This window comes from Halichoerus grypus, chromosome 10, assembly GCF_964656455.1.
Source record: "Halichoerus grypus chromosome 10, mHalGry1.hap1.1, whole genome shotgun sequence".
NCBI lineage: Eukaryota > Metazoa > Chordata > Mammalia > Carnivora > Phocidae > Halichoerus > Halichoerus grypus.
Genome location: NC_135721.1, coordinates 18,653,282 through 18,667,464, shown reverse-complemented (window position 1 = coordinate 18,667,464; position 14,183 = coordinate 18,653,282). Strand labels below are relative to the sequence as shown.

The following is a 14,183-nucleotide window of genomic DNA, read 5'->3' as shown; positions in this document are numbered from 1 at the left end:
TTTATGAAGTTGACCTACCAGTTCTGAATTGCTTCCCTCTGGACTTTTGCATGGAAATAAATAAAATTTTGTTTTGTAAGTCACTATTAGTTTAGACTTTTCTGTCACAGCTAAATATAATCCTAAAGTATATACTACCCAGTCTAAATCATTTTCTATGCCTCAATTATTTTTTCTAAATAGAGGTATAATTGACATATAACAGTATACTAGTTTCAGGTGTACAAAGTAATGATTCAGTATTTGTATATACTGCAAATATGCCTCAATTCTTTAACCTACAAAATGGGTACCTCCTGTTTTCTTGATTGCAGCCTTATCAACAGTGGAAGGATAATTAGATAATGCATGTGCTAAATGTTTAAGTCCTTGGAAACTTAAACTCAAGCTGAAGTTTCTTTGGATAATCTACTTTCACATACATCATTTTATAGCATTTTTAGGTCTGGAAGCACTTCATTCCCAATATTTGTACTTTGCTGCATATACTACCACAATTTTAAAATTTTAAAAAGAAGTAAAAAAAGAAACCCTGCATCTTTTTTTTTTGCCCCCCTGCACAAAAATGTAATTAAAAGGCATTTGTCGCTAACAGCTATTATTCTAGTTAAAATGATGCCATGTTCTGAATGTAATTTTTAAAGACAAATACGTTAGACTTCAATAGATAAAACAGCATTACAATAACCAAGAAGCCTGCCTTTTAATTAATATAAAACACTGATTCACTTAAAAAATACCTGAAAGGATGTACACCAAAATGTTATTAGTGGTTATATTATTTGAAAGGTGAAATTGGTGATTTAAAGATCATTCCAGCATTTTACAATTTTCTACAATGAATATGAATTATCTGTGAAAAAAATATTTAAAGCAAATGACAAAGAGCCAAATATTAGTCTATCAAATAAGCCACTTGTATCTGAAGATTTAGTGTGATGAGCAATTTCTTAATTAAATGGTTTGTACTTACAGAAAGAACAAAGAAGTAAACCCTACCAAGGAGTCTTCATGCTAGTTCAACTCAGGACACAAATGGTTTTTAAAAAAACCTACCTCTGAACATGTTCACACAACAACTTGAACACAAATGTTCATAGCAACATTATTTATAACCCAAAGTGAAACCCAAATGTCCATCAACTGATGGATGAATGTATTAAAAATATCACATTTTCACATTTCTGAGGATTAAATGAAAGTAACACTGATTAAAGTACCTGGCAAACAGAAGGCACCTGATAAATGTTAATTCTCAAACTGAATGGCTTTGCCAATGCCAAATAAAAATAACAAATGAACCCAGATGTAACTATTGTATAAGAAACAACTGTAGATTATTTCACAGATCCTTTTAATGAATTATTTCATTCTTAAGACAACAGTTCTTTAACCGTTAGCAAAAGCTTGATTTAAAAATAAGGCACTGAAACAGATGCATAATACCGTATTTTCAACACAATGAAACGTAATGAAGTGTTCTGAATGAGAAAAGTATATAAAATAAGACCAGTTTTACAGCCTACATAATGCATAGTAATTTAACCATTAAATTAGAATCTGTAAAACTAGAAATGTACTTCTTGTATCAGCCTTAACAATGATTTTTCAAGAAACTGACGGGTTTTGAAACAACTACGTAGGTCAAATTGTATCCTACACCTAAAATGTTTATTTTCAAGTTTGCCTTCCCTTGCCTTGCCAAATTCAATTTATATTTTCTAAAGTATGTTTTACATAATCTACACATTTAATTAACAACTTTACAATTTTGAACTTTTAAAGTAGAAATTTTATGATTCTCATTTTGAAAACCTCTGAGAATATTATTCACATTAATGAAGGTATTCACAGTTAGAAAAAATGAAAGTTATTGCTGACAATGGGTCTTTCTCCATAGGAACTTCTCACTGGGGTGTATTCTACATGTACACACAAGAAAACCTCCATGGGCGCCTGGGTGGCTCAGTTGGTTAAGCGACTGCCTTCGGCTCAGGTCATGATCCTGGAGTCCCGGGATCGAGTCCCACATCGGGCTCCCTGCTCAGCAGGGGGTCTGCTTCTCCCTCTGCCCTCTTCCCTCTCGTGCCCTCTGTCTCTCATTCTCTCTCTCTCTCAAATAAATAAATAAAAATCTTTAAAAAAAAAAAAAAAGAAAACCTCCAATGTACCTTCTGGATAAATAATTATAAACTGGAAAATCCACAAAGGAGGTACAAGAAAAATATTTCCAATGAGAAGCCCCTTTATAGAAATATATGGAGAATCACAGAGACTATAATTATGCAAATTAAATTATACAATGCTTCATGATAGGCCTATAGGAAACATTTTCTTACAGACTCTTGAAAAATAATAATAACAATCATCTTTTTATATTTGAAAGTGTTCACTGATTTTTACCATCCCCTCATTTTAAGAATGCCATTATGTTTCACTAGAGAGGGCTCTACTACAGCTGTAAACATAATGACAGTATTTTCTATTATATACCTGTTCATTTCTGAAAGTAAATGACAAAAGGAAAAGATTCTCCTTTGCCCTCCCTCTCTTCCTGATAAAAAGGCTTCTACCATGTGGAAGGCTGGGAGCTAGAAAAGGAAGCAGTCTTAATATGGACCTCCAACAGAAGATGCAGCTTATAATCCAGGTCATCTAGTTATGTGCATTTCCCTTTTATTATTTCTGAGCTTCTAATGAAAATCTCTTTTAAATGTTCCAGCCTCCTCTCAGCCGTGCTTAGAGGAGAAGTAGTATAGGTTTATATCATGATTAATTAAGAGTTAAGGGGAACAGTCTAAGAACCAACTGTGGGAGATAAAGAATAAAACTTAAAAGGTCTAGAAGTCCCATTTCAGTGGAGAGACTTCTTCCATTGTTTGTGGTGAAGCACGCAGGTTTATTTTCTTAGGGTGCAAGTATAATGCAGGATTCCCTGAACACTGGTTCTTCTACTACATACCTAAAAATCACTTGAGACTACAAATGCAGAGATCTGGGACCCATCCCAGATACAATGAATCAGAATGTGTGTGGTGGTTGCCTGGAATAGACATTTTGAAATGCTTCCCAAGTGATTCTAACACTAAGATGTGAGAATCATTGTAAACTGCTTCGTAAGAATGGTTCCTTCAAGAGGTCCGTAAAGTCAAACTATTTTCATAACCAAACTAAGACATTACTTGCTTCCCCCCCCCTTTTCTCATGAATATACAGCAGCACTTACTAGAGGCTACATGATGTGCAATATCACAACAGATTGAATGTGGAAGCAGACATGAGATTCCATCTGTCTTCTTTAAGTCAGACAGTAAAGATAGTTGCAAAAAATGGAATACAATGCCACTTTTCTCACTAAATTTTTTAGAAAATGCTTTTCATTAAAATGTATTTTACATTAACATGTGCTTATTATTTTTAATGAATATTTTATAATTTTTTATTTTCAATATCATATATATTACCCACATACACAAAAGTTCTTGAGACCAGAAAGTTTGAGAACTGCTCTTTCCAGCAGACAGCCAGTGCCCTGTGAACATTACTGCTGATAGGTATGGCTACTTAGTTCCTTGGCACATTCAATGTAAATTTTGCTTTAAATAAGATTCAATAAATAATTTGAAAAAAAAAAAAAAGCTTCTTAAACTTATCTTCAGGCAAGGGAATTCAATCTGACGGTGAAATATAGAAGTCTAACCAGTTCGAATTAAAAGATTAAGATACAAAACATGACTTCCTTGGTGGCATCAGAATGTAACAAATAATCCTTTAATGTGTACCCAGGCTGACTCTGATATATGGAACAGAAAACCATAGTTTATGTGATGCATTTAAAAAATATTAATAGCAATGTGCCAACACAAGCATTAGATTCTAAGTGAATGGTAGCAAATGAAAGGCTTACTCAAAAATGTTAGCTAAAAACAAATCCCTAATTTTCAAAAGAAAAAATAAGGGATGAACTCGGGTTCCTGGACAGAAATTTTTAAAAATTACACTTCTTGAAAATGTCGAAATGTGAATAGGCAGATTAATATTGACATTATACTAAGCTGTACAATTTTATCCTTAAAATACATTTTAGATACTGTGCCAAAATAACATGAGTATATATTGCCATTAGAAAATAAAAATGGAGACCACTTGGAGGTTCAGGCATAGCTGTGGTGAAAGAAGTTCCTTCTAACCTTCTGACTGTATCTCAGATGTAAAATAATTACATTGATGTTTTTTAACCTGTCATGTATAATTTTCTTAATATATTGCTATTTAAAAAATCTGAGACAGCTAACATCTAAACAAACCACTGCTGGTTGGGAATATTTGAATGAATGATGCTGTGAATACATTTGCTAATTTATACCACATTGAGATTCTATATGATCGATTTAATATATCTTATCATTGAATAACTGGTATTTGAAAATAAGTATAGTTTTCTTTCTGAGTAGTCTTTTGGAAAAAGTGCATTGAATATAGTTTCCAGTCATAGTTCACATTCCTAACTTGTACTTATTTAAAAATCTTCTCATCAGGAGGGAGTTAAATAATGCCCGAACTAAAAGTCCAGCGAATCTGACTTCCTTTCCCTCATTTTGGTTTGCATGTTCATTTACAACCATCATTTCTCTGCAAACTTAGTGTATCAAAATCAATGTTATGAAAGTTCTCTAAAAGGTTCAGCGGTTTTTTGGAGTCTCTGAATGACTACAGCATTCTGTAAATCTGCTTCTTCCAATGTGAGTGTTTCATCTAGCAATTTGAGGAAAGGAAGAGCTGTGGCCAGGGAAAAGGGAGGACTTCTTTGAGATCCTTGGTATTTTTCGATGAAGTCTTTGATGTGGCTTATCCTGTAAAATAGCACAAACTATTAATATAATTTTATGAAAACTGGAATTAATGTAAGGTAATAACTTGAAGATACCTATCTAGCTACATTAATACATAGAATAGTCAAATTATGATGACAGAACTGATCATTTGGGCTTTTTAAAGGTTGACCCTGGATAGTAAGGAACTACTATTAATTATCTTCAGTGTGACAAGGGTATTATGGTTACATTTTATTTTTTGTTTTAAATTTAATATATATTATTAGTTTCAGAGGTAGAGTTCAGTGATTCATCAGTCTTATATAATGTTATGGTTACATTTTTATAGAGTACATCTCTTTTAGAGTTATATTGAACTATTTACATAGGAAACTATACGAAGTCTAAGATTTCCTTGGAAACAGTTCAGTGGAACTGAGTGAGGGATCACTGTATCTTCTCTTTTGTTTGAAGTGTGTGTGTATCTGAAAGTTCCTATAACAGAAATTGTATGTATCTATATCTGACTCTGAATGGATCAAATATGGTCACACTAGTAATTACACAGATACAGGCTGCATCTCTTAAATACCAGGTCATGCTGTGTTTCAAACACAATTAGGAAAATTCTTAACTCAGTGTAGGTAGAATTTCAGTTAGTAAAATCAACATTACAATGTGCAATTTTGGAGGTAGCTCAAAGTTATGTTCACCTAAGTATATGTGTATGTATGTAGAAAGAACACATGCAGAGTTCATTACAACTAAGATGCCACTGATTTTTAAGACACATCATTTTATGTGTTGCTAAAAAAATCCAAATTATGACAAAATATTTTAACTTAGAATTTTTAAATTTATTGAAAGCACAATTAACTTAATTTCATGTAAATATTTCTCAAATTAAGCATGTGCTTCTATTAGAATTGTTAAGCCATTCCTAATACTTGAACATTGTTCAGACTCAGATCCTTTGAATCACTTTTGATTTGGTCATAATTTGGTACATATTTTTCTTTTCTTTCTTTTTTTAAAATTTTATTTATTTAAGAGAGAGAGACAGAGAGAGTGAGCATGAGCAGGGGGAGAGGGAGAAGCAGGTTTCTCACTGTGCAGGGAGCCCGATGCGGGGCTCGATCCCAGGACGCTGAGATCATAACCTGAGCCAAAGGCAGATGTTTAACCGACTGAGCCACCCAGGTGCCCCTGGTACATATTTTTCCACATAATACCAGCCCTCTGTATTAACAGGTGTGTTGGTGATAAAGAATTTCTTTAAAAAAGATACTGTCTCGGGGCGCCTGGGTGGCTCAGTCGTTAAGCGTCTGCCTTCGGCTCAGGTCATGATCCCAGGGTCCTGGGATCGAGCCCCACATCGGGCTTCCTGCTCAGTGGGGAGCCTGCTTGTCCCTCTCCCACTCCCCCTGCTTGTGTTCCCTCTCTCGCTGTGTCTCTCTCTGTCAAATAAATAAATCTTTAAAAAAAATAAAAATAAAAAAGATACTGCCTCAGATTTTTTTTGTTCAGCTGACACTTGTTCTGCATGCTTTGAGGTAGATGCCAAGACAAAGATAATTATGTAATGACTGCCATGTAGCCAACCATGGATTTTAGGATAAACCCCCATTTCAGAGAGGCTAAAATGTGAAAAAATGTTTAATTCAGAATTAATGAAATATGCCGTATCACGAAAAGCAGAATTCTCCTAATCAATTCACTAAAATTCATTAATTGCCACTCTATTAAACCTGTGTGAGTTGCCAAAAAAGTCTAGGACACAGTTTCATGTATTATTTGGATACCAAAAGTTGGGATAACGAAAGTCTAAAGCTAATGGCAAATGATATAAATATAAAAAGAAAACAGTAAAGATTAAAGGAACGATGCAGTAAAAATAAAAAATTTCTTTTTTTTTTTAAAAAGATTTCACTTAGGGCGCCTGGGTGGCTCAGTTGTTAAGTGTCTGCCTTTGGCTCAGGTGATGATCCCAGGGTCCTGGGATCGAGTCCCGCATTGGGCTCCCCGCTTGGCCCGATTTAAGAAATAAATAAAATCTTAAAATAAATAAATAAATAAATAAATAAATAAATAAAAGATTTCACTTATCCATTTGACAGAGAGAGAGAGACAGCGAGAGAGGGAACACAAGCAGGGGGAGTGGGAGAGGGAGAAGCAGGCCTCCCACCGAGCAGGGAGCCCGATGCGGGGCTCGATCCCAGGACCCTGAGATCATGACCTGAGCCGAAGGCAGACGCCTAACGACTGAGCCACCCAGGAACCCTGTAGTAAAAATTTTTAAACGTATACTGTGATCTCTATGTTGCCATTAAGAGAATAAAAAAATGCAAATCTAAAAAGCTGTAAGAGGATAAAAATAGTAAGTACACATTAAGCTCAAAAGGAGGCAAAAAAGGACGAATAAAGAATAAAAAGGGGCGCCTGGGTGGTGCAGTCAGTTAAGCGTCCAACTCTCGGTTTCCTGAGTGGGACTTGACGATCAGCGTGGAGTCTGCTTAGAACTGTCTCTCCCTCTGCCCCTTCCCCCAACCCCAGATAAATAAACAAATCTAAAAAAAAAAAGAATAGGGGCGCCTGGGTGGTGCAGTCATTTGGGGACCTGACTCTTGGTTTTGGCTAGGGTCATGATCTCAGAGTCATGAGCTTGAGCCCTGTGTGGGGCTCCATGATCAGCATGGAGTCGGCTTGGGATTCTCTTTCTCCCTTGCACCTGTGCTCACTCTCTCAAAAATGAAATAAATAAACCTTAAAAAAAAAAAAAAGAATATGGCACCTGGGTGGCTCAGTCGGTTAAACATCTGTCTTTGGCTCAGGTTATGATCCCAGGGCCCTGGGATCAAGCCCTGCATCAGGCTCCCTGCTCAGAGGGGAGTCCGCTTCTCCCTCTCCCTCTGCCTGCCGCTCCCCCGGCATGTTGTGTGTGTGAGCGTGCTCTGTCAAATAAATGAAACCTTAAAAAAAAAACAAAAAAAGAATAAAAGACAAGGGGTAACGAGAAAACAAACAGCAAGATGGTAGCCTTAAACCCAACTAGTTCAGGATATTATATATCAATGTAAAAACTGGAATAAAATTCCAATTTAAAAACAAAGCGTGGAGGGTGGTGCCTGGTTAGCTATGTCAGAAGAGCATGCGACTGAGTTTGAGCCCCGCGTTGGGTGTAGAGATTACTAAAAAAAATAAATAAACTAAAAATTAAAAAAAACAAAACAAAACAAAGCCTGGGCCACCTCTGCTGTGGACTGAGGCGAGATGGTGACCATCTCAGGGCTTGGGGAGGCTGCACAGGGCAGCAAGCCAGGTTAGCCAGAGCCCCAGAGTCAGAAGCAGCAGGAAGAAGCTATGGCAGCTGAGCCCAGAGAAGCAGTGGCACCCCTATGGATGGCGGGTTCCTGAGTCTGGACTCGCCCACCTGTCTTGCACAGGGACAGAGCAGAATGATGGCTTCAATCCAGTGGTCCAGATCATTTACGGTGGAAAATTGAGATTTGATTATTTCTGGGCCATTCTGCAGTGTGATGAAAGAAGGGAATGAGGGTTTTTTTGGTTTTTTTTTTATTCCCTAGAGAGAGTGAGCGAGCGAGGGAGTGCATGGGGACAAGAGTGGGGCAGGGGAAGGGCAGAGGGAGAGGAAGAGACAGAATCTCCAGCAGACTCCTCCTCACTGAGCACAGAGCCCTATGTAGGGCTCGACCCCACCACCCAAGATCATGACCTGAGTCAAAATCAAGATTTGGACGCTTAGGGCACCTGGGTGGCTCAGTCATTAAGCATCTGCCTTCGGCTCAGGTCATGATCCCAGGGTCCTGTGATCAAGCCCCTCATAGGGCTCCCTGTTCAGTGGGAAGCCTGCTTCTCCCTCTCCCACTCCCCCTGCTTGTGTTCCCTCTCTCGTTGTCTCTCTCTCTGTCAAATAAATAAAGTCTTAAAAAAAAAAAAAGATTTGGACGCCTAACCAACTGAGCCATGCAGGCGCCCCTGAAGTGAATGAGCTTTTAAACTAACCAGAGATGCTACTGAGTTAAAATGCAGCCAATTATACAATGTGGCATTTTCATAGAGTTCTCAAAGTCACCTCAAAATGACTGACATGAGGAAATGAACTACATCACTGCAATATTTGAGGAACAGCCCAAAAACTATGAAGTTTCCATCTGAGGACCCTGAGTTTATTGCTGATACTCTTAATCAGGATGCAAAGAATTATAGCTGGCAACATCAACAATGGGTTATTCAGGAATTTAAACTTTGGGATAATGAGCTGCAATATGTAGACCAATTTTTTTTTTTAAGATTTTATTTATTTATTTGACAGAGAGAGCACAAGTAGGGGGAGCAGCAGGAAGAGGGAGAGGGAGAGGGAGAAGCAGGCTCCCCACCAAGCGGGGAGCCCGATGCGGGACTCAATCCCAGGACCCTGGGATCATGACCCGAGCTGAAGGCAGACGCCTAACGACTGAGCCACCCAGGCACCCCATTGTAGACCAATTTCTTAGGGAGGATTTGAGAAATAACTGTCTGGAACCAAAGATACTTCGTAATTTTTAACACTACTGGCTATATTGGAGAGAAAAGTCCAGTACACTCTGTGACTGATCAAACTAATACCATATAATAAAAGTGCATCAGCTATTTGAAAGGGATTTTACAGGACTGTGGTCTTTCCAAATAGCCCAATCTACTAAATCAGTTACTTGAGGGGCGCCTGGGTGGCTCAGTTGTTGAGTGTCTGCCTTCGGCTCCGGTCATGATCCCAGGGTCCTGGGATCGAGCCCCGCATTGGGCTCCCTGCTGGGCGGGAAGCCTGCTTCTCCCTCTCCCACTCCCCCTGCTTGTGTTCCCTCTCTCGCTGTGTCTCTCTCTGTCAAATAAATAAATAAAATCTTAAAAAAAAAAAAAAATCAGTTACTTGATTTACAACCAAGTCACAGGTCCCCCTAATTGCCTTTCTCGCAGACATCTATAAAGACATGCTAGAAAACCAATGTGACAACGAGGAGGACATTCTCTCTTTTTAAAAGATTTTATTTTTAAATAATCTCTACACCCAACATGGGGCCGGAACTCACAACCCTGAGATCAAGAGTCGCACGCTCTACCGACTGAGCCAGCCAGCCACCCCAAGGAGGACACTCTTAATAAAGCATTAGAGTTGTGTGAAATCCTAGCTAAAAAAAAAAAAGGACACTTTAAGAAAGGAATATTGGGAGATATACTGAAGATCCCTTCAAAGCAAACACAGCATAGAAAGTGACCCACCAACAAATGTACAGCAGTAACACCATCTGGAAGAAATTGATGGAATCCCTTAATTTCTGAAGAGACTCTAACACAGGAGTTTCAAACTAAAGTGATCACTCCCTTTGCCTGTGGTATAAAACATGTATTGCACTGCTTTTTAAGAACCAACTGTGATGCTCCTTGGGTGCTGCTATTCAGACCAGCAATTTGATTATTTTAAAGCAAAAAGCAATTTGGGGGGAGAAGAAACAGAGAGTCCCATGAAGGAACTTTTGTATATTAACATTTACTCTAATCCCTTAGCATCAGCTCCTCCCTAAAGGGGATATGGGTCAGGATTTGCAGCATTAATGAGTGTAGGTAACTTGTATGTAATGGATATAATGTAACTTAAATTTTAGCTCAGGAAGCAGGAAATGCAACTGTTACTTTAGAGCGCTATGCCACACTCACAGTTATCTTGCTCACTGTAACTGACTAACGCCAAAAGAATGGTTTTGTAATAAAATTATAGATTTATCCTAAAAATTTTTTTAATTTAAAAATTAAAAAAATGAAAACAAAGCCTGATTAATAATCACTTAATAAATACTGTTGGCCAAAGTTTTTTTAAATGCTTCAGTCATTCACGAAAAGAAAAAATCTAGGTGACTATTTGTTACTAAAAATGTTGGAAGTATTTTTCTAGACAAAGAAGTTGAGATTATATTATTTCCCTAAAAAGAAACAACCTTAGATTGGAATAACAAATCCTCTCTTCCATTTCCCACCTGTTTAGTTTGACTTCCTCCCATTTAAAAGGAATTTGGGTCACAGAAGAACATTCTAAGGCACCATTTAAATATATGCTTCTGGGGGCACCTGGGTGGCTCAGTCGTTAAGCGTCTGCCTTCGGCTCAGGTCATGATCCCAGGGTCCTGGGATCGAGCCCCACATCGGGCTCCCCACTCAGCAGGAAGCCTGCTTCTTCCTCTCCCACTCCCCCTGCTTGTGTTCCCTCTCTCGCTCTCTCTCTCTGTCAAATAAATAAATATTTAAAAAATAAATAAATAAATATATGCTTCTGGGGGCGCCTGGGTGGCTCAGTCCTTAAGCATCTGCCTTTGGCTCAGGTCATGGTCCCAGGGTCCTGGGATCGAGTTCCGCATTGGGCTCCCTGCTCAGCGGGAAGCCTGCTTCTCCCTCTCCCACTCCCCCTGCTTGTGTTCCCTCTCTCGCTGTGTCTCTGTCAAATAAATAAATAAAAATTAAAAAAAAAAAAAGATTTTATTTATTTATTTGAGAGAAAGAGGAGAAAGAGGAAAGAGAGAGAAAGGGCACGAGCAGGGATGGGGCAGAGGGAGAGGGAGAAGTGAGGTGGAGCTCAATCCCAGGACCCTGAGATCATAACCTGAGGCAAAGGCAGCCGCTTAACTGACTGAGCCACCCAGGCACCCCAAGTGTTCACCTCTTGATTTCGGCTGGGGTCATGATCTCAGGGCTGTGAGACAGAACCTTGTGTTGGGCTCCACACTCAGGAGGGAGTCTGCTTGAGATTCTCTCTCTTCCTCTCCCTCTGCCCTTCCCCCCCCGAAATAACAAATCTTAAAAGAAATAAAAATTACATAATATTTAGTTACATAGGAAAACCAATCAAATGATAAAAATGATAATCCATAAAACAAATTGAAAGTACTTCATTAATTCTATTGTCGTGATATATTATGTTTAGAGAACTGATAAGATCCTTGGTTAGTTCTTAAAAACTGCCGACTGAACTGAAAAGAAATTTAAACATGAAAAAATTCAGACAAATGATGAAATGGAAGACTCACCTATGAGAAATGTTAAATTTCTGGACAATCCTTTTTCCATTGGCTAACCAGATCTGTACATTAGTGATGGGTTCCAGATTGTTTAGTTGAACAACAGACAAATTATTTTTATTCTCAACTTCAATACTCTTTGCCTTAGAAACAATTTTTGGTGTGGCACTAAGAAAAGCCAGACAACAAAGTCAGATGGCACGTCGTTAGGCAGAGCTTAATCATTGAACAAATACTATAAAACTTCTACATTAAGTATACCTTTTAGGAAGATTTTAGCAAGTCACAGCTGTTTCCTGAATAATAACATAAAGATACTAATATTACTTATGTCCATCATATATGATCAATCTAGGATCCTAATGAAATTATGCATATCCGAGTAATTTGTAAGACTGTATAGTGGTATGTAAGTATATTGTAATTATTTTAATAGTACCTTATAGAACAGACAATTTTATAGGGTTGAAAGATCTATAAATTTTATCTACTACTCCCCAGGTTAAAATTTCTATAAGAAATGATAAGTTCTCAAAAACAAAAACAAACAAACCAAAAAAACACAACAAAGGGGGGGGGTGTGGCTGGCTCAGAAGCTCTTCAGAAGAGCTTGTGACTGGGACTCTTGATCCAAGGATCATTGGTTTGAGCCCTATATTGGGTGTCGAAATTACTTAAATAAATGAATAAATAAAAACTTTTAAAAAATTATAAGTTCTCTACAGAAATTAGTCCTTAGATTACAAAGGGGGGAAAAAAAGGAAGCAAAGTATTTCCTGATCATTCTGAAAGTCACATCTGAATATTTTTGTATGTGTGGATGAATATGCAGATAACTTTACCAATCTTGATAATCTATGAGAATTCATAAAAATGATCACATATCTAACCTCTTTGTATACTGTCATAAAGCGTAGTATTCAATAGGATGAAGACTTCAAAGTTTGACAATTAAAGGCTTTGATAGGGGTATTAATTTTATGATGAATTTTTCATTTTCATTACTGCAAAATTCAGATACTTATTACAGAACACAATGTGGAAGGCGCTGGTAACTACCAAATGGAGCCCTAAATGCAAAGCTAGCATATGTGCTCTGTGCCTTAATGGCAATGCTCAAGTGGTGGGTGCAAGGAGAAAAACTGTTTACCCATCAATTGTGCCTAAGGTCCTCAATAATCCAGGTCCTTTAATTTGGTAAAATCAGAAAAGCCTCCATGACTTTTTAGTGTACTGCCAGCATATGCTAATTTACACTAAGGTAAATAGGACTTAGGAGTCCTCATAAAAGTTAACATGAAAAATCTCATTTCCAATGAGAGAAATGATAAGGTCTATAGAGCTGGTCTATATCATAAAATAAAGACATGCTGAATATTAGTCAAGCCTGTGTGTGGAAAGCACAGATTATGAGCCTACTCACCTTCCCAGTCTGTGACCCTGTCCTGAGAAAGGCTGGAACACAGGTTTCGTTGACATACATACTTCATTTTTTTTGTCTTCAACTTTAACATCCACCTCCTCTTTATCAAAAATTCCCTGTAATTCCAAAGGTAATTCCCTTGGAAGGTAAAGAAACAAAGTGATAAAGCTTCCAATGTTTTTTCTTTCTCTGAAAAACTTATTCTCACTACGCAAATATACTGAAAAATATACAGAAATAAGTGGCATATAATCTTTACAATAAAAAACTAAATGTAATTTTTAAAAGAAGATTTTATTTATTATTTGAGAGAGAGAGAGAGACAGTGAAAGAGAGCACAAGCAGGGAGGAGAGGGAGAAGCCCCAACTTGGGCTTGATCACAGGACCGACTGAGCCATCCAGGTGCCCCTAGATGTAATTTTTTTAAAGATTTTATTTTTAAGTAATCTCTATACCCAAATGGGGTTCAAACACACATCCCTGAGATCAAGAGTCGCAGCCTCAGGACGCCTGGGTGGCTCAGTCAGTTAAGCATCTGCCTTCAGCTCAGGTCATGATCCCAGAGTTCTGGGATCAAGTCCCGCATTGGGCTCCCTGCTCAGTGGGAAGCCTCCTCCTCCCTCTTCCCTCTGCCTGCCGCTCCCCCCTGCTTGTGCTTGCTGTCAAATAAATAAATAAAAATCTTAAAAAAATAATAATAAATACAACTGTAAACACAAGTCAACTTCGAAAGTGACAGTCCTTATTAATCCCACTCTCACTTTAATAAAAAACTGGGGACATCTGACTGGCTCAGTGGGTGGAGCATGTGACTTTTTTTTTTTTTTTTTAAAGTAATCTCTATACCCAACATGGGGCTCCAACTCACAACCTCTTGGGCT

The 14,183-nt window shown here is 37.8% G+C and overlaps 1 protein-coding gene across 3 annotated transcripts in view; it reads right to left on the bottom strand.

Annotated features, from left to right (window-relative positions):
* Positions 1-1,337: 1,337 nt before the first annotated feature.
* Positions 1,338-14,183, bottom strand: part of UBXN2A (UBX domain protein 2A) — a 36,606-nt gene continuing 23,760 nt past the window's right edge. For 2 of the 3 annotated variants that reach the window (XM_036121697.2, XM_078056038.1), the window contains exons 5-8: positions 13,302-13,439; positions 11,888-12,046; positions 2,161-4,853; positions 1,338-1,944 (exon numbers count right to left, since the gene is read on the bottom strand). In XM_036121697.2, coding sequence (XP_035977590.1) covers positions 4,661-4,853; positions 11,888-12,046; positions 13,302-13,439 — 490 coding nt within the window. In that variant the 3' untranslated portion in view covers positions 1,338-1,944; positions 2,161-4,660. Of the gene's footprint in view, positions 1,945-2,160; positions 4,854-7,605; positions 7,784-11,887; positions 12,047-13,301; positions 13,440-14,183 lie in introns of those variants that run through there. The other variant, XM_078056039.1, reaches the window with a different exon arrangement.